The sequence below is a fragment of the Symphodus melops genome (assembly GCF_947650265.1).
Source record: "Symphodus melops genome assembly, chromosome: 8".
NCBI lineage: Eukaryota > Metazoa > Chordata > Actinopteri > Labriformes > Labridae > Symphodus > Symphodus melops.
The window spans coordinates 7,282,646-7,309,953 of record NC_136698.1 but is presented as its reverse complement, the minus strand read 5'-3'; the positions used below and the strand labels follow the sequence as shown (position 1 = coordinate 7,309,953).

At 38.7% G+C, this 27,308-nt stretch overlaps 2 protein-coding genes across 2 annotated transcripts; one reads left to right on the top strand and one right to left on the bottom strand.

Moving 5' to 3' along the window:
• Positions 1 to 653: 653 nt before the first annotated feature.
• On the bottom strand, positions 654 to 12,105 carry ptgs2b (prostaglandin-endoperoxide synthase 2b). The gene is made up of 11 exons (XM_079350020.1): positions 12,076 to 12,105; positions 5,455 to 5,623; positions 5,015 to 5,131; positions 4,783 to 4,926; positions 4,497 to 4,640; positions 3,944 to 4,125; positions 3,743 to 3,826; positions 3,399 to 3,645; positions 2,558 to 2,844; positions 2,321 to 2,468; positions 654 to 1,677 (listed from the first exon to the last, which is right to left on the bottom strand). The coding sequence occupies exons 2-11, from the start codon at positions 5,513 to 5,515 to the stop codon at positions 1,265 to 1,267; spliced, it is 1,827 nt and encodes a 608-aa protein (XP_079206146.1). The 5' UTR covers positions 5,516 to 5,623; positions 12,076 to 12,105; the 3' UTR covers positions 654 to 1,264.
• On the top strand, positions 6,457 to 25,579 carry LOC306827907 (cytosolic phospholipase A2-like). Its single transcript, XM_079350019.1, has 19 exons — positions 6,457 to 6,784; positions 8,283 to 8,398; positions 9,655 to 9,736; positions 9,996 to 10,144; positions 10,408 to 10,521; positions 10,860 to 10,897; positions 12,098 to 12,242; positions 13,960 to 14,096; positions 14,440 to 14,662; positions 14,892 to 15,006; positions 16,685 to 16,822; positions 16,910 to 16,999; positions 18,189 to 18,254; positions 19,020 to 19,150; positions 19,875 to 19,986; positions 20,515 to 20,699; positions 21,030 to 21,219; positions 22,335 to 22,492; positions 23,427 to 25,579. The coding sequence occupies exons 2-19, from the start codon at positions 8,381 to 8,383 to the stop codon at positions 23,583 to 23,585; spliced, it is 2,250 nt and encodes a 749-aa protein (XP_079206145.1). The 5' UTR covers positions 6,457 to 6,784; positions 8,283 to 8,380; the 3' UTR covers positions 23,586 to 25,579.
• Positions 25,580 to 27,308: the final 1,729 nt, after the last annotated feature.

Here is a 27,308-nt window from a genome sequence, read left to right as displayed (position 1 = left end):
AACCCCCCCCTCCCCTCCCCTGTTTTCTCCATCCTTGGACTCCACCCCTAACCTAGAGCAACAATTTTCCACAGGTCCGCCATTTTTATTCTCGCTGCGGAGGTATGATGTGCAACGGGGAAACTCAGGGGGCGCTCATTGTATTTAAAGAGACACACACCAAAACAGAGCGTTCTGAGAGCTGGCTTATACAGAGTCACAAACCTCCTCTGGTGCTTCATTCATTTTATTTTTTGACCAAAGCACAGCACATATTTTCCATTTAGGCCACAGGGGACTGTTTGAAAAGGTGGAAAAGGGGTATAATATTTCCTCTTTTACATTTTGTCTTCCTGTTATTTATTTCATAGGTATAATTATTTTTCTAATTATCAACCTCACAAATGCATCCTTTGTGTTTGTGTTTCTACTATGTAAAGCTGCCAATTAAAAAGTGAGAACCATTCTTGAGACACACTTCCTAACTTATTGAACATTTTCACTAGAAAAATAATCAAATTGTAATCACAAATTGATTTCTCCCTGAACTAGTCTTTACCACTGACACTTTTTAACTGCCTTTGGAAGAAAAGCTTGTTTCTTGTACCAAGCAGAGAGTTTCTATCAGAACGAAACAAAAATCCCAAAGAGAAAATGAAAACAGAATCAGTTGATTTCTTAGAGATGTGCTCCATTTCTTGGAAGCATTTATTAGTTTCAACATTGCACATAGACATTGACAAGAGAACTTTTAAAAAATTGCCCTGCAATTTAAGCCTATTTAACTGAAACATACTTTTCCAAACATGACAGTTTTAAACAACAGTGCAGCTTAAAAGTCATTCATTTCTTTTAAAATACACTGTTTGAAGATGAAAGACAGCAACGACAAAACAAAAAAAACAATACTGTAACAGGAATGTTAAACTACATCAAAGCAGATTTAGATCAGTCATCGAGTTGCCTATGAACTCACTAAATATTGTTTATCAGTGTCTGCACAATAAAATGAATGAAGAGTATCATGTGTAAAAAAACTTTCAAGTATCAGGTTTCAGTGACTGAGGTCATTACTATAAGAATAACTTAGAAAACAAATCATCTTTCAATAAATAAACACAACCACAGACTTTTGTTCTTGAAGACCAGTTCAAATTATCCAACATTTCGTATAAAAATCCTATCACACTTACTTTATGTCATTTTATAAATATAAGGCAATAAATATATAATAAATAAATAAATAGATACATTCACAGAAAATATTACCAAATAGATTAAAAAATTAGAGCTCAGTAGTCCTTTTTTTCAAAATGACTGTGGGGTTAATATCTCCGCTGCCTGAGTGGGAAGTACTTGAGTTGATGGTCGTGGACCCCGTCTCTTTAATATCAGGCACGTGAAAGGATGCAATAGGACAGGGGCCTCGTACGTTATTGCAGACCAATCTCTGCAGGGAGGCGGTGTTGACGATATCAAAACCTGCAGTGCCTCCGAATGTACTGGGCTTCCAGTACTCGGGGGAACAGATGGGGTTTCCCATTAGGCCCTTGAGGGAGAAAGGTGCTCCCATCTCTACCATAGTTTCCCCGAAGATAGCGTTGGTCCTGGGTTTCTCCACCAATAGACCTGGGTAAAGCTCCACAGCGTCAACGTGCCCATACATCTCCTCAAGAATGGCAGCCATTTCTTTCTCTCCTGAGTAGCAAAAAGCAGGATTTATTTTTAGTTATTCTGCATAATCTGTGTATCTCAACAGCTGCAAATCTGGCTGCTCATCTAAATATGTGATCTATTTTGAAAAATAAGTTTCTACCCTTGTCTGTATGACTCTTTTCTTTCTACCGCTTTAAAACACACAGATAAGTCTTCCAATACTTCACCTTTTTTTTTCTTTTTACAAACACATACAGTAGGCCTATATATACACTATATTTTTAAAACTGTAATCTGTTCATCTGAAGCAGGAGGCCTCACTCTTCTGTTTACATCTGGGCTCTCTGTGCTGAAGATCTGCTTACACTATCACAAGATGAAATGGACATCTGGTACTCAAGAGCCACTGAAATAAATTCCTAACCTCCAAAGCTGCATGGAACTGAAACTAAACAATATCTAGAAAAAGTTTTCTACGACAAGCGCTTTAATCTGTGGTGTGTCTGTCTTTTTCAAACTCGCTCTGAATTCCTGCAGTGAGCCCATAACAATAGTTGTAATAACTAAGCAATGGTTTGGCCTGAGGCAACGCTTCCTTTCGTGTTACTTTGAAATGGAGTTCTTTCATAATTTTCTGACGTCATCTTTTCCAGTAATTAGTGTGTGTATGTGACTTTTGTCTCACCTGTAATGTCTTCAAAAGAGCTGTATGGCTTCATGGAGAATCTTTTCCTGTAGGCGTTCAGAGACTGGTAGCGCATCTGTCTGCTGTTTTCAATAGACTTAATGGCCACATACATGATAGGTCCTGGAACATTTCTTCCACCGGCAACCTAAAAAAAGACAACCAAGTCAATTAATCAGCCCAATGGTTCTTCTACTTAACGCTGAATGCTGCTACTAGGACACAATCAGCTCTTACCCGTCCTGCGATCTGCTTTGTAAACGACTCCACGAGGTTGCTGATGCCATGCTCAGTCACGACTGACGTGTTGAAGACAAACTGTTTATAGTTGTATTCTTTCTCTTCAATGTGGAAAGTGTCAGGCATAAGTGGGTGCCAGTGGTACAGGGTATTGAACTCAGATGAAATGCGGTTCTGGTACTGGAAGCGCTGGTTGAACAGCAGCTCAGGGTCAAACTTGAGCTTGAAGTTATAACCGCTCAGGTGCTGCACGTAGTCCTCAATCACAATCTTGATGGTCTCTCCTGCAGGCCAAATAATTGGATATTTTATACAATGATAACATTGAGGGTGTTTACAGTCCTCCAGACACTTGAACACTTCTTCTGCTTTTTGTTCTCACTTTGATGCTTCAGTCAAATGAGGATAAAGAGTTTTATGAAAACTTAAAACTAAAAGTACATAAACTGAGAAAAACTTTGAATGAATTCCCCTCTTATTGAACTCTTACTGAACTAATGTTTTTTTTTTTTTAAACACATTATATATAATGTCATTCGAAATATAATTTGTCAATGAGAACTCTAAATTATTATTCAAAGCGTAGTGTTTTGTCTGTCTTTAAACATGCTTTAGGAGGATCTGAAATAGTCGGAAAAAACAAAAAACTGTTTCCTCTTCATTTTTTTTTCTTGTTAACCATTTACCTCACAATGGAGTTTACAACTTCACTTTGTAGAACAAGGTCACTAGAGGGTTACCGAAAATAAAAGTGCCACTTCCTCTTGTCCTATCTCCCATGGCTATTGAGCTAAAGCTTAATGCATCACATCCCTTTTTGTTGATGCAATAAACTCACCAATCAGAATGAGCCGTGTGGTCTGAAAGAGTCGCTCGTCGTCCCAGTCAGGGTGGACCTCCTTCAACACATCACACACTCGATTGTGTTCTCGTAGCCAGATGGTGGCATACATCATCAGACCGGGGACCAGGCCGAATGCCTCATGGCCCACAGCGAAGCGGTGAGAGTCTGGGACATGAGGAGGATAGTGCATTTCAGCTCCCACTTCCTTTACTGTCGGGGGGTACACTTCTCCATCCAGGATCTGCAGAGTTACACAACAGAGTTAGAGACTGCCTGACACTTGTAAGGTCTGAAGCATTCAGCTGTTTAAACTATGGTGCAGCTGTCTCTTGTCATACCTGGTATTTAAGCTTGCCATCCTTGAAGAGTCTGAGCTTGTGTTGCCTCTCCAGTTTGTCTCCATAAATGTGGTTGAGGTCCACCTGAAACCAAAAACACCATTAAAACCTGCTAATCATTCTTTTTCTATTCACATTTTATTTCCTCTTTCTCGTTGCCCTTACAAAAATCTGTTGTGGCTTTCAACTTCTTTTGCTTACCCCATGACCTTGAGCGATGGTGAAAGCAGGTCCTTTCTTCATATCAGATTTGAAGAACTGGTGTGTGAAATGCTGCGCGAAGAATGCAAACATCAGGCTAGTTCCTTGTGGGTCTGGGATAAACTGTCTCCTCATCAGGAGCTTCTCAGCCAACAACTTAGCATCTGGAAGCTCCTTTTTACCTGAAGGAATAATTAAAAACATTTTAGTAAGCATTCCAGACTTAAATAAAGAGGCAAGCCAGTTTGATTTCGATAAAATCCATTTAAACATTTGAAATGTGATGAGTAACTTTCACTTGAAAGGAATTCCTTTTAAGTTCATGACATTTATCAGTGTTAAATCAGTGAGAAAAAAAAAATCAATGACGATGTTTTCAAGTTAAACTTGCTGGAGCAGGTTTTACAGAGTTCCCTTAGCACATATACACTTTGTCCATGTCAGAGGTGGTGATTTCAATGTGTGCTTCCTGTGATGTAATTGGACTAAGCCTCTCTTGCTCAGTATTCAAGAATCTAAGAAAACTGGTTCTCTTAACATAGAGTGCACTCACCTACTACTCCCATAGGGGTTGGGCAATCCTCAGATACAGGGGGGAGGGTGCGAGTGTAGTAGGAAAGGTTTGAATAGGCTTCCCAGCTTTTGTAACCATAATCTGCATTGAAAGTTGGAGGACTATCAATCAGATGTGATCGAGCTAGAGAGGGAAAAAAAAATTTCATCATGAGTGTGAAAGCCACAAAAGCTTCTTTACAACCTGCTGTACAAATTATTTGATGTGCTGAGGAAGCAATTTCTCTTTTATCTTCACATTTTGCCTTCAGCTAGAGAGCACTCACATGTCAGCACGTATCTCATGATGGCATCCCGGAGAAATGAGATGTTGTTGATGATGTTCCAGAAACCCTTGAAGTGCGTGAGAAGGTAGTGGACCGTGTTTGGAGATGGTTTCAAGGAGATTTTGAGCCACGTGAGGAATTCAGCTGTAATGGCCAGGAAGGAAAATTAATGATTGAACAAATCAAACACAGCTTCCACATTTTTAATAAACGCATGTGTGCTAATACTTACGCGTTGTGCAGTTGTGTCCATAAAATCCTGTACGTGTACAATCACACTCATAATTGTCTGATCCAAGAGCTGTGCAAACGCCCCTGTTCTGACATGGGTCTGAGCAACATGGGTTACCTGTGTGACAGATCAGTTTCGGTTGTTAGTAAGACTTCACTCCAGATACATATCTGTAAGAGGAGCCTAAAAGTATCAATGATTTTTTTATCAAAACACTGAAAACACTGAAGAGCAACAGCATCATCAATCTCTCAAGACAGTTTAATGCCAGCTATCTTAGGGTGAACATAATACTAGACTACAAGATAAATGTAAGATACTATGGATTATTAAAAAGTTACTACCTATGTCTGTTTCAAAGATAAAAAGTAAACCCTCCAAATGACACCACAAGCAGAACTGAACTATAAGAAAGTAAATAATCTTATTTCGTTACTTACCACTTTCACAGACAAGGAAACCCAGTGCCAAGAGGAAAGCCGCTAATGTGAATCTGTTCATGCTCCAAAGACTTTGTCAGATGTCTTTCTTTTTTTCCTTCTCTCTCCTCTGCTGTGTGGACGCTCTGAGGCTGAAAGTTTGAATGCTGAAGTCTGCTCACCGGAGCACCTTTATATGAATGGGAGGAGTGACGTAACTCTGAGCACTATTAGTAATAGCCCAATATGATTATGAGGAATCTCTTCTCTTTCACAATTGGCTACTTCCACTGCATTACAGTGATTGTGTGTTGTTGTGGTTTAATCACCAAGCAGGTAGTCTATTACGAATAACTCATCTAAATTTGAATTTGAAAACGAGTGAACTGAAGCATATTCCATTGATTAAATAATTGTCAAGTATCCTTCTTTTATCCTTTATTCATGACTCACATTTACGTCTATTTGACACAATGGTCGTGCATTTTAAGGATATAAAGGATCAATGTATGTCTTATTTTAAAATAAACAATTGCGACGTTTAAGCATAGATAATAGATCCTTATTGTATTTACCCAAAATACGTAATACAAAAATGACTACTTATCAAAGAGCAAATAAAGAATACAGACATTAGGGCGAAACTTCATTATAATAAAATCTATTTGACATGCTTAAACCACGGGTCTTTGGAATCAGCCCTGGCAGAGCACTCTTTTTCTGAAGTCTGAATTAATGTAGACTAACTGAAAATAAATCACAAGCTTTTTATATTATTAGATATTTGACAAATTCAACGTATGTGAATCCCAACTGGGCATATCAAACTCAAAGTATTATTGTAACCTTTTAAAACGGCAAGACCACCACATTAGAGTATTTGACTAATAGTCATATCTTCAGCGTCACTCCTGTGTCATTCTAAAGACGCAATTCACAAATAGTGTTTATCAGGCCAACAAAGTCTTTCCGCGCCCTCGTGCGGACGCTGTTGCGCACGATGGCGCAGTTGGAGATCTGGAGAGCCACCGTCAGCCTCGGCACTATCCGCTGAGTCAATATCTGACTCTTGTTCAGAGTTTCCGTCTCTCACGTTTCCATTTTCTCTTCGTTCACCTTTTCTTTTAAACAAACAGCTATTTTTACACAAAGTTTGTGGCTTTTTCTTGGCCTTTTTCGTCAAGTTAAGGTTTGCCAACGCAAGTTGTGAACCTCCCACAGACTGCCGGGTGTACATCTGCCGAGAAGAGGCACCTCCTCTGGCTTTAAGTCCCACTGTGATGGACCGAAACTGTCGATCATCATGACACATTTTTCAGGATTTGTCAGTTGATAGCGCTCTCCGGTTATGGTATGTTTTCTTTTTTCTTTCCCCTTTTTTGTACAATAATCGAACAAGTATTCCAGGAGCAAGGCCTGCTCGTGTTCGTGCAGGGTTCCGCGAGTTGTTCACTTTATGCAACCTGAGTGGATAAGGAAATTGAGAACGCACTATATAGTGCTTAATCTAACAGACATCTCACTTTAGAAAAAGCTCTAAATGCAGCGAACAGATGGAGAAAGTCAGCGACCACGACCATAGTGTTTTACATTCTAGAAGAATTATCCTATCTCCTGTTGTCTAATTTAATGTTCTATGTTTGCATCATTACAAAAAGGTATATATAGTAAGAAACATCTTAATATTTCAAATTATTGGCTGTTACAAACGAATGCCTTTTAAGATGTGTTCTAAGACTGCCCAGTTCATAAAAATCTTGAAAAACCAGTTTTATAGTGGCCTAATTACAAGTTTGAATGAAGATTATAATCCAGATAAGTATTACAATGTAATGAATATCCGATGTATTCCCTTTTTTATGTTAAGTAATACAAAGATGAACTGAATGTGAAAAGCAATGAGATTTTTCCTCTTGACTAAGAGAAGAGGAAGCTGTATGAGACAGAGAACCGACTATATGCTTTTAAAAGATAGAATTGCTGCCACTGCTTTGCATTGTGGCTGGTTTCTTCGCCCCTCTTGAATATGTTGAGTCCTCATATGAAAATGAAGAGTTGTTAAATCTTTGAGTTACATTGTGTTGGCACACACACAGGACACAGCAGCCTGCCCTGCATGCTCCCATTGTACGCTGCAGAAGGAGGGCAGATTGAACTGGCAAAAAAAGTTGGAAAAGTTGGACCAGTGATGCAAACTACGTGACTGTTGCTGTGAACACACAGACTCTCTACGTGCTCTTGGTCCCCTCAGTAATGATACGCTTTGGTGAACAGCTGAGAAAAGGCTCACTGACCTTGATATGCTATCAGCAGCAAACACACACACTGGCTCACACAAACTCCTCATATAAAGTCCTTATCAACATCCGTGTTCAACCACAAAGAAAAAATGTGTTGACGAAACAAAAAAAAAACAATCACCCCCTCCTCTGCAAATGCACATACCATACATTAAAATATACTATGTCAGACACACTTAAACTTTAAATAGACATACTGTATCTTCTTGTGTCTTTTTTCTCTCACTCCCCCTCTACATATGCAAGTGAGCAGATAAAAATCTCACATGTAAATAGAGACTAGTGGCCAAGTCCTACTCACATGGGTTTGTGGCTTAGCACACTTCCCCTTGCCTGATCTGAATGTGCAAAAGGCTTCAATATTTATTTTAAAGAAACTATCCATGGAATAAGACTTGTTGTAGAAAATATATCATGCTAAATGTAACAAAGAGATACTCATGAGATGATTTGGACATCATCCTTTTGATATATGTTTTTTAATATTAGTACTATCTGTGTTTGTCTGCATTTGCACTCATGCTAAAATGTGTTTGTTGTAACTTTCAGATGCCACATGCTGCAGATCGTCAATGAGACTTTCTTCTGAGTAGAAGTTGAAATCTTAACATTAGCCTTCTTCAGTATAACTTATCCAACCTAACACGATGGCCTCCAATATAATTGTGAGTATGTTCATAGGTGTTGTTTCCTGTATGTTCTTCAAAACAAAGAAGGTTTAAAAGCAACTAAGACACCATGCAAATCATCCCATTGCATGTCTCAGCTTATTCATCAAGGCAACGTAACAAAAATACTGTCTTTATAGACTAGAGTCAATGTGGGTTTTCTTAAGCAGCAAAGATAATCAGATAATCAGTGTGATAGCACATTCTTAGCCCTGTATCACAGGTTTGCATTTTGCTAAGTGTTTAAAAGAATTTGTAAATGTGAAACTTCTCTCCCAACAGTCAGTCTTTTAAGGGGCCTTGTGTCCCTTATGCAAGTCCACACCTTGAAATGTCTGTCACATTTTACAAAGGCTTTATCACTCTCTGTAGGATTACACACAAGGAAAACAACACTTTCAAAAGCAGCCAAAACAACTTCTGCTCTTAATCCAACATGGGGGATAAGTCTTGTATTTTGACTTCGTAATTTCTTTGAAATTGGAAAAAATGAATACAAAAGCACAGACTTTGAGCAGATGTATCTTATGAAAGGTTACTCTGGAAAAAAAAAATAGATTTTGTATCTTGATTGTATGAATCAGGTATAAATAACATCTTGCTTATCAGTTCCTACCGGTACCTAACATGTAGTCACAGAAGAATAAAATGCAACCAAATAAAAAACAAAGAGGCAAAAATGTGCTGTTTGGCAGAAGCCTATCAGCGTTGAGATACTCCCGATATTGCATCAGGAATATTGGTTTAAAAAGTGGATCTGAACAAAAGCAAGACGTTAAAGGTTGTTTCATGGTGTATCATGTATAAGAGAAGTACAATACACAATTGTCTCATGTCCTGGAGTCTGTATGACAAAAACTACTGATTATAAAGTGTTGTCTACTCTGGTTGCTTCTTCCTCGCTACCTGTCGTTTCCTTCTTCAAGTGCTGTATTTATGTTGTTTCTTATTGGTTCCTGTTGTTGTTAATTAGTACCAATTATTACAATTTAAACCAAACTCTATGACTGTGTTCACAGTGAAAACCGCTAACTAGGAAGAACTAGGAAGTAAACTTGCTTTAACCTGCCAAAAAAATCGAGATGCTCTGCTCGATAGACATTGAATGTGCAGTGAACCGACTTATATCACATATTACAATCATTTTTCTCTTGCATTACAGGGTATGCACAAACTAAACTGTGTGATTTCAATCTGTCACCTTTGTTATCTTGTGGCTTGGGTGGCTGAACTACATGAATGTTGTTTTGCAGGTGGAACAGCAGTTTTCTCACAAATTTACCGTGACTGTGGTTCGGGCTGAGAGTGTCACCAAAGGCGCGCTTGGTGATCTCTGTGAGTTCAACGACCTTTTTTTTTTTCTTTGCTTCTTCTCGTGTCTTTCTAGCATATTTTACGACAACATAATCAGAGCATGCTGCATGTTGCTACATGTACAGTAGGTGTCTCTGCGACATAGTTCACAAAAATAAGCTTTGTTGGTTGTTTTGGCCAGAATACAAATATTGTTCATGCTGTAAAGGGAGATTATTTTTCTGTGTTTATCTGTCTGCCATTTAGTGAGACCATTTTGTTTGTGTGTTTATACCCACAGTGGACACTCCCGATCCATACGTGGAGCTCTTCATCCCAACAGCCCCAGAGAGCAGAAAGAGGACCAAGCACATAGATAACAACATCAATCCAAAATGGGACGAGACATTTCATTTCATCTTAGATCCAAACCAGCATAATGTCCTAGAAGTAAGATCCACATTTTTATTACTAAAAAGGTCAATGGTCATCTAAGACAAAACAGCTTCACAAGATTTTTGAACTCATGTTTCCATGATTTTTGTTCAGGTCCTTGCAAATCTTAGCTTGGAGTTTTTATGCTCAAAATGTAATTTTCCTTTTTGCATTTAAACTAAACATAACATTAAACATGTTGCTAAGCTAAACTTCATCATCAGAGTTAATGTGTTGCACTTCAAATGTATTTAACTGCTGATGTTTATTTCCTTTAGTTAACATTAATGGACGCTAATTATGTGATGGATGAGACTCTTGGGACGGCGTCATATGACATCACCAAGCACGGTATAGGCCATAAAAAGACGGAGCCTTTCCTCATCGGCAAAGTAAGACATTTAAACTGAAGAGGCTGCTTAGCTGTTTCATTGTTGTGAATCAGTGTCTTAGTATTTTAGGGATTAAATGACCAATGACCACAGAAAAGTTCTTAATGTTTCTTGGGGATACTTTATCTGTATTTTGATCTTTTGACCCTTAGATTCTGGCCCATTATTGCCTTGTTACACATGTTTCAGATACATTTTATCCAGATAGACACAATGTTATTATATATTACCTACTAATTAATTTAGTTTTGACCTTTTTATAAAGTGCTACCTAATTACCAACCCTTTATAACTGCCTCTTTAGTGGACAGTAACCAAGCATTTCATTGTTTTTACAGGCAACAAAAGTATACTTAGAGATGTCCTTGGAGATCTGGTACGTATTCCATGTTTCAGTTATTTTATTTAGTTTTACTGCTGTGGTTGTTTTGGACAGCCCTCACATGAAAAGGCATTATTCCTAAAAAAATATGATTGACAGCTTGTTTATAAATCTGTGACGTTTCAGAAATACACAAGAAGGAGAGAATACAGAGGAATTTCCCTGCAGCAGCATAGAAACTAAAATTAGTATTTAACCAACATGACTCAGTAACCACTTGATACCTGGGAAGCTAATAATGAGTTAACATGCATCGCGGTTCCTGTGGCGTCACTGTATAAGGCGTTCATGGTACAATTTTCAGGGTTTAGTAATTATAAAATGATGAGTAGAAAATGGTGAAAGATCAGGACTGTCTTTGAAAGTGTTTCACAACCCAGAGGCAGATTTTCTCTGAGCTAAAGACAAGTTTTAACATCATCAGTATTATTCTGCAGAACTTTTAAATCATCAGTAATTATTTGTTACGGAAGCGAATTGCATTCATTTGGGATTTTTTTTGTGCCAGGTTTCTTGATAAAGATGAATAATCTTGTTTTAGAGAAAAAGACCTGGTAATGAGAAAAGTGACAATGGAGCATATGCATGGAGCCATATGACCAAATGTGAAAACCAGTCCGTTGCCCCTTTAATACAGATCCCATATGGTTTCATTTTATTATAAGAATCAACCTGCCACAAGAAATTTGTGGCTGGCTTTCGGTATAAATACCATCGCAGGCAATTCTGGCGCCTCAGTTGTACTCCATGGGGATCCAATATTTTCCTAATCCTGCCTAATCCTATCTTGAGACACCACGTAGCTAGTTTAAATGCATTTCAGACGATATTCATCTATATTACTCAAAGACGCTAATGTTTTCCAATGCCTTAAACCGAGATGGAAACAAAACACAATCAAATCAATAACCCTGGTCATTGTTGCCATTTGATCTTGCTTCCTCTTTTGCCTGTCACAATGTAAACCTCATTAACCCTCTAGTATCTTTTTAGTCTTTGTAATGCGATATCTTATTGCAATAACAAGATGTCCTTCTCCTTATAACAAGATCTTTTTGCTTTTAACAAAATCTTTTTCTTATTATGACAAAAAAAAAGAAAAAAAAAATCCCTCACCTGAATGCAATACGCCTCTGTTATTTGTCATACTGGTATCCAATTTACATTTTCACCTCACTTCCAATGTTTCTGCAGCACCAACCTGGACCTGCGGTTCAGCCTGGCCCTGTGTGAGAAAGAGAAGCAGTTCAGACAGGCCCGCAGAGACAGAGTGATGCTTGGTATCAAAAAGCTGCTAGACATGGAGAAGCCTCGTTTCCTCCCCAGCTCTCCAGACCAGGTAGGGACCCATGAAACATAAACTAAAATGTAACATGTAAACTGGTAGTTACTAAAAAAAGAGTGCCGGTAACTATTTTCAGTCATTTGTTTTCATCAGTGAGGCTACAACTTAGTGTTTAAGTGCTCATTACAACGTCTGTGAAATCTTGAGATGTTAAATGCTGTGCTCTAGTTGAGAAGATCAATTTCACTTCCATTTCTTTTCTTCATATACAAGCTACTGCAGCAGCTGATAACTTAACAGTCCAGCTACCACAGAAACTGGAGTCAGGGTAAAACAGATAGACAAGCTTTGCTGATTATGATTCTGAGATAACACAGTTCAGCTCTCAATTCATAAAACTCACAAAGTAAAACGTGCATGTTACATTCAGTTTTAATCCTGCTACTCTGGCTGTGTCTTACAGAAGCAAATTTACATACATACTTTTACAGCTGAATTATTTGGGGTTTTTTGCCCTTCAGTGATCACTGTCGATCTTTACTAATGAGATATGTTCCACAGACAGAGTAAGGCAAGCATTCTCACCCTGTTCCTGTCTTTAAGCTAACTAAGCTAACAATTAACAGTAACAGTAACTAAATAACTAGAATCCATAAAGGCATTTGTTCTCTCTGGCTTTCAGTAAGCTGAGAAAGCAAATGAATGAATTTCCCAAACTATTCATCAAAAATAAGTCAAAATGTTGAAGTAAAACCAACTTAAGTATATCTTGAGCATTTTTTTTAGATGCTGTCAGTGCACCACTTAGCCTTTTGTCCCTCGTCTGCTGCCACATCACTCACCTGTAAGCTAAGTTTACGTTTGCTAACACTGATAGATATTCTGCAGCATCAAACCCTTCCACCAAAGCATCTGTCTTTGGTGTTTGGGTTTTTATTCCTCTAGGCGCTGGGAGTTAATATTACTCTCCACTCTTTACTTTGTGAAACTTGGTGTTTTCATGTCCACAGATGTTAGTTCAGAGTCCAGATGGTCGACCTCAGTTAGTCATATTTTACTAATATGAGATCTATCTGATTTAGGCAACAAATCATGCAAATCTTGTTGGTCTGTATTTTAACCAGACTTGCAGCAGGCTTGCTGACTTGCTAAACTTAAAACTGTGATGTACTTTTCTCACACGTTATGTTCTCGGCTTACACTAACACTTCAATCTTTCACACAATGGAAAGGAAACCAAACCATACACCTCACTCCGCTACAAGTTCCACCTCCCTCCCCTGAGCTGAGCAAGGGAGCAGAAGTTCATTTTCTCACTTGTGTGGTTTGGGTTTGCAGTCTGGCCGTAATATTCAGCCAAGCCTGCTCATGTCTTCAACGTTTACAGGAAGCTCCAGAGGAATGAGATAATCAGCTGCTGCTTTCCACTATCCTTCAACATCCCTCAGCTCCCAACTCAGCACAACCCTTATGGAAATCTATCTCAGAATATTTTGAACTGACCATGAGATACATACAGGCAGCAGAGAGGAAGCAGTGTTGCGCAATGAGAATTATGAAATAATTGAAAATCCAAAGGCATGTGTTGAAAATTGCTTTAAAGACTTGACGCACTTTGCACTGGCCCAGTCACTGTTTAGAGTCTCAAAAGGGAAGTTACTCAACGTGAAAGAATGACATGGAGTTAGTGTGATAGTTTAGGCTGTGCAGGAGGCCTGTTAGATTAAATAGGTCTCTGTTCTCATTTTTTCTCCGTCCATGTACCTAACAGGTACCAGTGATCGCCATTGCAGGCTCAGGAGGAGGTTTCCGCGCCATGATAGGCTTCTCAGGCGTGATGAAAGCATTGTTTGAGTCCGGGGTACTGGATTGTGCTACATATGTCGCAGGACTCTCTGGGTCAACATGGTTAGTTTTGCCTTTTATTTCCCTTCCTCTTTAATTCCCAATACACCTTTTCTATTTGCATCTTTCTCTTTTTTGTTACTGTTGATTGTTTGTGTTATCTTTCTTTCTGACTGACTTACATTTTGCCTCCTCCCCTCTATGGGAAACTTTCCTGCCCTCCTTTTCTGGTATGAAACTTTAATCAAGTGAGCATCTCTGTTTTATTTGAATCTCCATCTTCATGTTTGTCAAATGACCTTTTAGATTGAAGTTCCTTACAGTACCTCCTGAACAAACCTGGCTAAGAGCAGAAGGACATTTATTTAGCATTGATTTCTAACTAACTTTTTTCTCCCCCCTGCAGGTACATGTCCACTCTCTACTCCCACCCAGACTTTCCAAATAAAGGCCCAAAAGATATCAATCAGGAACTGAAGAACAGAGTGAGCAGTAACCCTCTAAGGCTGTTGCTGCCACAACACATAACCAACTACATCCAGGCCCTCTGGACCAAAAAGGCCACAGGACAGCCTGTAACTTTTACAGATATCTTTGGTATGCTCATAGGAGAGACGCTTATTCCCGCGGTAAGAGACAACTAACATCTGTTTGTTTTCATTTTCTATTGAACTCCTTATTGTTCGCCCCCCATTTTAGAGCCAATAATCTAACTCTTTTCTTGAGTTAATGTTTTAATATCCTTTCTTTCCTTTCATGAACCAGCATCCTTCTCCTGTCTTTTTACTTTGCACTGCTTTTACTCCCATTTCTTTGTCACCATTTTCGTATGTTAAAGAATTTGACCTCTTCTTACAGAGAATGGGCATCAAGCTGAGCAGCATACAGGAGAAAATAAACCAGGCCCAGAGTCCTCTTCCTCTCTTCACATGTCTGCACGTCAAGCCAGACGTTTCTGAGCTCATGTTTGCAGGTAAATAAGTGTCTCTCGGAATGATCTGCTTGTGCATTCATTTTTATTGTGAGAGTTGTTGCCTTAGTCATTAACAGAAATGTTTTGCACATGTTATGCTTCATTAGAGATCATCGGATGATGATTTGCAAATGGATAGGAAAAGTATTGTATTTTCCCTCTTGCAAAATCACCCAACGTTACTTATTTCCTTATAATACTGCCCTTCCACTATCAAAGGGATGTGTCATGATGTTGTGGGCGGTCAACAAGTGACCACTCCGTGGATAGCAACTGTTCACCATCAAGGAACTAAGTAGTGTCTATAAGGTGATGATATAGTCTGGGTTAGTTCCATTTAGAGTACCCACATGACAGCTCAGACAAGTTGAAGAGTATTGATTGCCTTTCAACCAAACATCTTTTGTATTGCAATGAGACACTGAGAGAATGAGTAAGCATTTCACAAACTCGTGAATTATTCTGTAAACAAACAAAAAAAGACTTTATATCCTCATTCATTGAATGACTGCAAAATGTACTTGTTCCTGTTGCTAACTTAAGGAAAAAGTGACTGTTCACATGTAGAAATAAGATGTTTGAAATGTTTTGCTTTGACTGTATTGATGTATCTTGATTTCCTCCTTTTTCAGAGCGCTATTTAGCAAAAGTGCCATAACGAAGCTCCGTCTTTGTACTTTCATATTGATTCTGAAAGGGTGTAATGTTGGTGTCCCAGTGGGTAGAATCACATTGTGTTAAGGCATTGCATCGCAGAAGTGCAAGAGAGTATGGTGTGTAAACCAACAGTGGGAGCTCCACATCCACACACACATTATAAATGTGTTTGTTTCAAATCATAAACAAAAGGATTCAACTATTATAAAACGTATGGAAACAGAAAGATGAAAGTGACGATACATATTGACAGTTTTTTTATTGTTAAAAACAAACAGTCTAGTAATATATTTCCTATCTCACAACAAATGTTATGTCAAGACACATTGTACAAAAAAGCAGGTCTAGACTGCACTCTTTGTTATATTATTTACTGGATCCCAACATTTTTCCACCATGAGCAAAGCACTTGGCAACACTTAGCAAGTAAAACTGGCATAGGAAAACTTCCTCTCAAAAGAATCTCCGTCACTAGAAAACAACAGAACTTGTCACGACACAATAATAGCAGCTGTCAGAGGTAACCATGAGCGTGCTTGCCTTCATATCGGGTTTAGGAAGATTTTATGATGTGTCACTTGACATACAGAGACCAGCGTTATAATTCATCTAGAATTACACATAGTTTTCTCGTGTTATTCCAACTATGACAGCTGAACTTTAAGAGTGAAAAGTCGTTTAAAGTTTCACAACCTCTGTCAAAAGGCAGCGCAAGTCAGGTTGAAGTTATTTTGCTAGTCTTAAGCTAATGTTCGTCCTCTACATTTCTTGTTTTCGAGTCCTACGTATGTAGCAAAAATGTGGTAACTTTTTTTAGAGTCCCTGAGGATAGTTTGCTACCCTAAAATAATTTCTGTTGAGTCAATTTGATCAGTTCTTCGAGGGAGCACTTACTGGATGCCATGATCTCCAACAACATTTTAGGTAGTAGCTGTATAGGTCGGTGACAGGTACCTGATCGACAGGGATCATGTTATTTCTCCAAATGTGTTACATTTTTGATGTGCTTTCACCCCTGCAGACTGGGTGGAGTTCAGCCCGTATGAAATCGGTATGGCAAAGTACGGCACCTTCATGACCCCGGACTTGTTTGGAAGCAAGTTCTTCATGGGAACTGCTGTCAAGAAATATGAGGAAAACCCTTTACATTTTCTCATGGGTGAGACAGATGATTTTAAAGCAAAGCATTCTAAACTTTTTATGAGTAACCCAACAGCATGTTTTTTTCCCCCCAAAATTGTGTCAGGTGTGTGGGGCAGCGCTTTCTCCATCTTGTTCAACAGAGTCCTTGGTGTCAAAGACACAGTTGGTGGCAGCACCATGGAAGAGGAGCTAGGTAAGATTTCTCTTTTCGTCCTTCAGAAATGAATGGGTCTTTTTTTGTTGTTGATTCAACGAAAGAGAAATGCGTCTTTGCAGGTATTTACATAGCTTCGTTTGTTGTTTAGAAAAGAGCGTAAAGGAATAATCTGCAGAGAAATTCCTGTAGCGGTCATGTGAAACTCTGTACTGCTGCTATCTTTATTAGCAGATAAAGTTCACACTGTAGTGACCCACAAGTAAGTAAGTAAGACTGAAAGAGACATTCACCAGGGGACTGTACCTTTAAGAGAGATGGTTATGGTTTAGATGTTCCGGGTTAACGGGGCATAACGTTTTGACCTCACTCAGTTTGGATGACTTAGAAAAGTGGAAAGTAAAGTGATTTGACGCATCTCTGTCTCTATTCCTCAACACAGTATTATAATTCTATTATTTTTGAGTTAAGTGTGTTTTAACCAGTGAATCTTCACTTGGTTGCTGACAAATGTATTTTAGTTGACTTAACATTATTAAATCATATATTTCATTTTGGATAATAGATCATTAAATTGAGCATCTTCCCATTTTCACAAAATGGGAAATATTCTACTTTGACATTGGCCCTTAAAGCAAGTGTGTGGGGGTGTTTGTTTTCAGATAATGCCATTGCCTTTTTTTTTCTGTTTCGATCTGATAAAGTTACTGAAACTGACGTTTAGTCGTGTCTGGAAACTTGTTGTCAAATTTGCATCTTGGTCTTGAGCCAAACTAATTTTCACACACTTTAACACGTGCAGGTGTCCTCACACCTTTAAATAAATATAACTTTGAATTATATCAAGAGACTTAGAATGTTTAACATCATTTTTGTGATGTTGCCACAACAGTTGGAAGGTTTCAGCGTCCTGTGGATTCTTAGGGCAGCTCACCGTTTGTTTTTGGTTGAATGCATTTGTTTGGGGTGACCTTTAAGCACTCTGACACTCCGACAATGCATTGATTGTACTTAAGTGCTAAGAACCTCTCCGCCCAGTTTAAGAATGCATGACTATCAGGTGTATTGCATTTCTCCAATAACTTATTTTTATAGAGATTAACAGTGCATTTGATAATGTCACTTTATAACTGAGACAAGATGAAGTGCTTACTTTGGTCTAAATGAGACAAACAAGCTGGGTGTGAAGTTGGGACCCGATGAATGAAGCTTTTTTTGTGTCGTACAGAGCAGATCAAACCTCAGCACATCGTGGGAGAAGACAGTATGGACAATGACGAAGAGCCACGGAAAGGTGAGCTGGAATAGTGATTCATACGAGAAGCTTGCAAAGTGACACCTTTCTCTGAAGTGTCATGTCATTTGTCTTGGTGCAACAGAGATGTGTGACCTTGAATGTTTTCAGTAAACACGTTGTCACGGTACAGGGTTAGAGCAACGGTTGACGCCTTTACACATTTTTGTGGTAATGTCGTAATTTTTGAGTATGCATGACACAGCTCTATCACGACAACCACAATGGTTACTGTCAGGGGAAAATGCTGAAATATCAGGCTTTTACTTTTATTTGCTCTCTGTAGACACAACTGTTTCTTATAATCTGTAATGTTTTTTTGTTTTTTTTGTCATAATTCCATTGATAATGTATTATAAAAAAAGAAAGAGGAAGACAAAATGAAAGAGAGGGGGAGGATGATGAGGAGTAATCAACAGACTTGGCCTGAATCAACTTTCCTTGAAGATGGAATTTGTTTTTCTGTGCACAAAGGGCAAAGGAAAAATACATCGATACTTCTGAATTTTTTTTCATTCCAGTATTTCTAAAATTAATTTTGAAACTAGTTTTTGTTCAAATTTCTCACACCATCTTTTGAGCCCGAAAGCATTGTCTTTCTTTTTTTGTGCTGTAATCTAGAGCTCCATTAGTTTCTATGCATTTGTATTTAAGGCTTTAAAGTTTGGTTTAGTTGCTCTTTTGTTTTCAAGCTTTATCACAGAAAAGGTTAATCCTTTGTCATAGCATTCAGAAGCATTTCTTTGTTCTTTTTTTGTGGTTCAGGTGGAACAGAGAACCAGGAGGCAGAAGAAGAGTACCGTCGCACCGCTCAGGCTAGCTGGGTCCAACGAATGTTCACATCACTTGTCAGTGATACATCCTTATTCAACACAAGAGAGGGCCGAGCTGGGAAGGTAGCTGAAATGATAGTTCGCCAGAAACCATTACATTTACACAATTTATTAGATGTGCCATCTTGTTTTCAATAGGGTCCAAACAGACAATACATTTACTCTGTGACATTAAAACCGACAACATTTAGTAGGCACTGTTAGCCTAGAGGTTAGCAAACCACATGGAAGGAGGACTGACTCCATCCACGGTCCTGTCTTGAAATAAAAGCATAAAATAAATATTTTTTAAACAGAAATCTGACATTAAATAAACAACAGGAACAAATACACATGTAGAAATTGTTATCAAGCATCACACCAGGGTAACACATTAGTAGTGGAAAACATTACAACCCCGAGGTGTTTACAGTAGCCTGTAATTCATAAAGAAAAGAGCAAAATACAATCAGATAAAAGTGTGAGCTAATGGGGGCCATTTTGGGTAATTCTGTCTCAAAGTAAGACGAGAAGGACCTAATATGAAAAGGTAAATGGTTCCAATAAGGAGCTTTGAATACCCAAAGAACATGAGCTTTGGTTTGTTTTTTTTTGTCAATAGTTGTATTAACCTGTGAAACAATTAAAGAAGTTCTTAGTGTGATCATTTGTGCTAAAGAGTACACAATTAAGTTGCACTTGATTTTAAACACCACATTTCTTTATTTTGCATTATTGTTCTATGTTTCTATATTCAACTTCACAACAACCTGCTTCTTTGTCCTAACCCATCACATTTTATCATCAGGTGCATAATTTCATGCTGGGACTAAACCTGTACACCAACATGCCGTTCTCTCCCTTCGGTGAGGTCGCCAGTAACACCCCTGTACCTGAAGAGGAGGTGGATGCTGTCACAGGTAAAAAGGAACAAAGAAAAAAAAAAGTAGATGGAAGAAAGTAAACATGTGATACACGCAATATATAGGGGGGAATCGAGGCACTACAGGCTTAAGGATGCAGGATGTTATGGAAATGTGTAGAAACTGATGAAAATGTAAGAGTAATGGACCAGGGCAGTAAAGTTGTGGGCTGAAAAACAGAAACAATGAGCTGAAAGGTGCCAACATGCTCCTTAAAGCTTAAAGAAAGTTCCAACTTTTGTTTTACTTCTTTCTTGTCGCATCGCTACAAACATCTATCACATTATATTAAGCCCCTTCATCCATTTTATTATCAACATTGATTTTTGAAAAGGGGTTTCCAAAAACATCTATCTGGAATTGTAAGCTGTTATGATAACAATGCACATCAGGTGTGGTTTTAACAAGAAGACGCAGCCCTGCCCCCACAGAACACTGTGTCATGGATCATTGCAAAGTTTGATGTCATGTGGAACTAAATGTCTTAATCATGCGTCATTTTCTTTTTCAATACGATATTCTCAGACCCAGATGAGTTTGATCGTATCTACGAGCCTCTGGATGTGAAGAGTAAAAAAATCCATGTAGTTGATAGTGGCTTGACGTACAACCTCCCCTACCCTCTCATCCTGCGGCCGCAGCGCACCGTCGACCTCATCATCTCCTTCGACTTTTCTGCACGACCCAGCGACTCAAGCCCCCCGTTCAAGGTCAGAGTCTTATTCTTTATTTATATTCTTTATTTTCTGTGCTAATCAAAATTATTATTATTGATGAAAAACTAGCAAAATAACCCAAACCACTTGTTGGGTTTTAGCTCTTCTGAGGAGTTTATACTGCTATGAAAAGACTTGATGCCTCTCTTTGACTAATGCAAGTTCAGCAAATATACGGTATACCATTTAGCCACAGGGGACGCCAAAATGAACATGAACCTAATGTTGAGCTTTTTTAAAATACAAATTCAAAACTTTTACTACCTTGGTGCAAATGACTTAACATGATTTCTTTGTCTGCTGATTTGCAAATGTTTGGTGAAGGAGCTCCTTTTGGCTGAAAAGTGGGCCCGGATGAACAAACTTCCCTTCCCAAAGATCGACCCCAAGGTTTTTGACCGTGAGGGCCTGAAGGAATGCTACGTCTTCAAGCCAAAAAAAGGAGAAAAGAACTGCCCGACTGTCATCCACTTTGTCCTGGTCAACATCAACTTCAGGAATTTCAAGGCGCCCGGTAAGTATGCATGTATGTGAAACATTACATGGGATGTGTGAGGAGGAAAATATGCCAAGGCTCCTTGTATAATTACTTAAATAGTGTTTACCGTCATGGCACATGAGGCATCACTTCCTCGAAATTGCACCCTGGAATTCAACCATATTCGGTCAACAGCAGGCAGTTTTTTCATGTCGGGCCCCACATCTGAGTGACCTCAATAAAAAAAAAAGGTCTCTGCTCACTGTGGGTTCATTTTAGAAATGGTTAGTCTGCCTCTAGCATACCTGTAGTTTTACAGAGCATGAGTGTTTGTGTGGATGACCACAGTCTGTTGAGTGTTTCATTAGCTGCGCGGGTGAGTTATGATTCCTTAAGGAGCCAGGAACAGGCAGGGAAACTCTCGCTCCAGTGGGAGAGCTCTACATGTAAACAGGCCATATATCATGAGACATGCTAAGACACACTAACACCACATCTCTAACTCACCTCCTCCTCTGCATCTGTACATTCAGTAGGTCAGTCGGGAGGTCATCTGCCCACATATTTCCGCAGTCTGTTTATCTATGTTATATAAGACTTTTTGTTCTCAAACCACAAGAACATCTGAAGGAAAGTATACCATAAGTGGACTTCCTGTATGAGTTATACATCTTGTTGTATATATGTTCATTTGGTATGAATGCATTTTCAAAAGGAGAAACATCCTGTAGCTGTGCAAGTCCTAAAACAACTGATGATGAATCTGGTTAGGATGGAGCAATGTAATGCTCAGAGCACTCCACCCTTCATTGAAACAGAAAGAAAAGACTTCAAATAGTTTCTTATGGATGCAGATATTATTCATTATTATGGAGAAAAATAAATTTGGCTACACAAAAATATTTGCTGTATATCTTTTAATTAGCAAATAAGTCAGATTTCTGCTGGGTTGGTTTTAAAAAAAAGAGTCTGAGTTTATTAATTTAAAGTATTTTTTTCAAAGAAAGAAGAGGTTTTCTGTTACCTTCTGTTCTACTAACTCCAGATGTATTTTCACTTCTCTTCAGTAATATTATTAATGATTTTTTTGTGTGTGTGTGTGTGAATTATACGCCTTATTTTATTGTATTTTCTAAATAATCTACTTACAGGTGTTCCCAGAGAGACGGAAAAGGAGAAGGAGTTGGCTGATTTCGACATCTTTGATGATCCAGAGAGCCCGTTCTCCACTTTTAACTTCCAGTACCCCAACGAGGCCTTCGTCAGACTCCATGACCTGATGGAGTTCAACACTCTCAACAACCTGGAGGTCAGTTCTGCCTCGATGGCTTGACCACAGGATACAACGTTCCTGTTAATATGGTTTTCAGAGATCAAACAGCAGGAATGAATAATATTCTTATTCAACCCGTTATAATTCTCAGTATGTCACATTGTTAACCTACCATTCATTTAGTGTAGAAGTTTAGCATTTTTGTATCATGTCACTACTAAAATATGGGTTTGTTGTGCAACATCGAAAATTTCAAATGCCTAAAGCCCATTTAAGACCGGATGGTACGGGTTGTTACAAGCTTCCTTTAAAGGTGTGTCACTGTGAGAGGTCAGACTGACTTTCACTCTCTCTGAGTCACTTTCCTGCTGAGTAATCGTTTACATGTGATGCAATGCTTTTGATTTCACAGGAAGGTCAGATTATCCAGATTTATCTTGTTCCTAACAATCCTTTCTTATATACCTCGCGCAGCACTGCCGAGGCGTGGATGGCGATGTTTGGATAGTTGTCATATATACAAACAAATCTGCCTGGCAACACCGATGTTTGATCATTATTTAAACTCCACCGCAGTGTGCCAAGAAAGAAACTGCAAATGCGACCAAATCTTAACAAATTCAAAGGTCTTTCCAATTTCGTTTTCAGCCAGATATCATTGATGTTAAATAGACCTTAGTCCGAGTTTTGTTTATTGGTGATTCGATCTTGACTGAAAAATAGATAGATGATGGATCAATACTTTATTGATGCAGAGGGAAATTCAAAGCATCCAGTAGCAGCTTGCACACAACATGACAGCAATCAGGATATAAGGTTGAGATAAATCTCTACTTTGTGACCATCAAGCTAGAAAATGAAGAAGGGTCAGGGAACAAGTGAGGAGAAGGATGAGTTACATACTGAATAGGTTAAAAAAATGTGCATTTCCTTTCTTCTGGTCTCTAATTCCTGTATTTGTGGCCTGCAGGTGATCAAAGAAGCCATCAAGGACTGCATCGTGTCTCGGAAGGAGAATCCACCAAGTCAATGCTTTCCTTTGTCCCTCAGTGAGATCCCGAAAAGGAGGTTTCTTAACAAAGATCCTCAGGTGAAACCCTGGAAGCACATGGGAAAAGACAAACAGTAACTTGTTTCGAGACGTTGGATAAAGATGATATCAGAGGGTTTTTGTACTATTTTACTAAAAGTGAAGCGTTTTCGTTTTTGGAAAAGGCAATCCTGTTGATTTGTTAGCTCTATACTTTGAATCATCTTTTTACATTTGAAAGAACCTTGATGTTTACTGGTTAAACTTATGATTGCATTCATGAACACCCCAGTAAGACTTGCAATGCTGGAAGACCTGTTGGCAAACGATCCTCCTCAAACAGCTATTGTCAGCGTTTCCTAGCTGGCTAAGACAGGATGACTGGATTATGAAACTTAACTCTTACTGTTTTCTGCATTGTGACTGGATTTTTACAGCAAACATCCCAAACGTTAAGCGATCACTTCAAGTCCTTTATTTTGTTATTGATTTTGTTATTGATGTTGACGGTGGATGCTAAACCATGCATTTTCTTATTCGTAGAGAAATGTCCACTCATAATGTGCTCCATCAAGTTTCAACTTTCAGTTCATGCTGTACAAAAGGAAATCTATATTTGCATCGCTCCTATTTCTCCTGATGCGGCTGTGTGTGCGCACTGTTGTACTTGCTTATTAGCTGAACTCTTTCTATATTTAGTGTGCTTCTACATCGCATGCAAATCAGTGGATTTTTGTTTTTTTTTCCTCACTGGATGGCTCGTCTAAACATGTAATCCTGTTTGAAAACATGGAAGAGAAGGTGGTTACCATTGGTTTTGTTTGATGGCAACTCCTAAACACACCATGTGCACCCCCTCTGGATACCTCAAAGAATCCTAATGTTGCTCACCCACCTGAAGGGAGGGAGCGCTCCCTGCACCTCTGTAGGGCGTGTCTCATATTTAAGCCTCCATTTTGGAAAAACAAGACTTGATACCATAGAAACGGCCCGTCTCTCTTTCTCTCTCACCATTAGGATAAAGGTGTGTTTATTTTCCTGACCATGTTGTTTCAGGCTGCCTTTAGAAACCAGAACAATCTGATTTTCAAAGTCCATGTCCTCATCCAACAAATCCAAGAACTCCTCGAATGCCCCCGCACACTGAGTGGGGGCCTTGGTCAAAGTAAGGAGAGGATGGGTGCAGTGGTGAATGCTATCAAGAGACCCACTAACAGCTAAAAACAGCTCTCTGCGGCGCTCAGTGGAATTTTACACACTACACCTACACCTGCAGCAGTAAAGGCCTGGAATCTGACACACTACACCTATACCTGCAGGGGCCCGAAGACTGCATACAGAGCAGTGGAATTTTACACTGAACATTTATATATGTAAACCTATATGTTCAAGTTTCAGCACTGGAGGAGACTGAGGAGAAATGTGTTCTGCAGTCCTGCTGCAGAGATTCATGACCCACAAACCTTTGTGACCGGCCCTGCCTTGATTCTTTTTAGCAGGTTGTGTCTGTTGGTTAATTTTTTGTTCGGTGCTTTTTAAAAGAAACTCTTGAGGAATATTTTGATTTTCTAATCTCACTTACCACTCTAATGTATGTCTTCTGCATTGGTGCCTTGTACAGAGCTGCTCTACATTATCTGCTGCTTCACAAACTCATGAAACTAATGCAAACACTTGTCTATGACTGGAAATGTAGTTTAACCAAAAACATGAAATGTGTAAAGTGTAAATGAGTTAGATTTTTATAAACAAAGAATTATTGATAAACAATGACGATGGATTCTCTCAGTCTTTAAACAGAGCTAACCAGATGCAAGCTGTATATCTGGTATGTTCAAGAAAGATTTATAAGAGTGGTTGGAGTCTTTCCTTAAAGGTCACTTAGAAAAACCTTAACAAGCTAATTTCTCAAGATGTTGGAATACCAAACTGTGTGAATCAAGCAAGCATTGTTTCTTTTATAAAGACATCCTGTCATTTTCTCTGACCTGTCATGTTACACTTTTTCTCTATTGTAGCCTTAGCACTATTAAACTTTTTATTTTTCATTATATTTGAGCTTAAACGTGTCAGATGCTCCACATGATCATTTTTAGAGATATGTAGCTAAAAACCCAGCGATTATAAACTAACTTTTCATATTAAAACTGTCAAAACATGACATACATAATGTTTATGTATACCATGAGAAGATAATAAAAAAAGAGAAAACTAATCTTGTGCGTAATGTTCTCTGTCAAAATATCAAACATCCTTCCTTCACCCTGCCTGAAATAACAAAGATGAGGAGGGAAAGTGTAGAGTCGCAGATCTGTTTCCCATTGATGGACTACAGGATACCTGCGATGATATTTTCCTGACTGTAGATATCATTCATAGGTTTTTAGTTTGTTGGACTCTAACTCATGTAAAATCTGAAGCCGAGATGTGAAACTCCTGGCCGTCTGAATGACGACCAGTAAAAATGTCACGATGTGAAACAGCTTTATGAATCAGCTCTATAGAAAATATTTGGCAGGCAGCTGCAAAAAGTGTAAGAATAATTTCCAGAAGCATGACTTCAGTCAGTGGTTAAATCACCTTTGTTTCCGAAGCCTCTTTCTAGAAGTTATCATATTAGGATGAAAGGGTGAAGCACGAGAGGAAGAAAAATGCTAAGTGATCAAAACGGTTAATTCCTTATTAAAGGCACGTTTTCACTTGTTAATTCTATATTTGACTAGCCAAGCTAAATGGCCTGGAAGGGTGAGTTCAGACACAATTATCTGCTAATAAACTGTAAGAATATTGATCAGGATCGAGGATATCTTTAATATTCCTGAGATGATTCTCATACAGAAACACAGAAAGAACAGACAATCAGCAAGTCAGTAGAAGTGCTTTTGTCAGATTTTGCCTGATTCAAAGACTTGATTTTATTCAAATGGATCAGTTACAAATAAATTAAGGTAACTAAGCCAATATGTCCTTTAAATATAGCCTACTCTCAATACTTTGTTATATGAGCCATCAAAGTCAGACATCTTACATTTGACTTCACAAGTCCTGTTCAAATACAACCAAAGTTTCCAGGGGGCTATAGATGAATATGATGTGATATTGCATCTTCTTGTGATATCTTTTTAATTAGAAAACAGCATTCGAATGACTTTTTTGAGGGATTAAGCCCAAAATCAATTTGAGCCTGCCTAATATTCAGACAGGCGATTAATGCTTACTTGTAGTTTTTGTTTGACCAAATCAATGATAGCACATAATAATGGGCCTTATCTTCATAATACATGCAGCTCATACCTTACTTTAAGCTCAAAGTGAAACAGCACACCAGGAGTACAGAAAGAAAAGAGGAAACCACCCACAGTCTCACCCTGCCTGCAGACCTGCTCCAACGCAGCACACGTTAATTCATTACATTCCCCAATTAAATCTTCATCCAAGAGCAATATTACCCTCATGTGAAACTACTAATTATGTGCTTAGGATACTTTGCTATGCTGTTAGTGCTTTTCTCTGGCACGGAAGCACCTGGCCCGCCCGCTTGCACACACACACACGCCTCAGAAGTTTTATGTCCTCTGCAGTGTATGCGTCTCCCTGTCTGTCCGTCTATCTGTCTGTGATCGGGAGTAAACAGACTCCATTTTGAAATTTTCCAGGGGGATCCTTAATTTGCACATTCACGTGAAGGTCATGTATGTGCTTGCATCCTTGCTCTTTTGATGTACTGAGTCATTCACATAGCACAGACGGGTTGGGGCGCCCCACAAAGCCCGCAATGAGGACACTCATGACCAATGCACGCAAGGTTGTGTGTGTGTGATA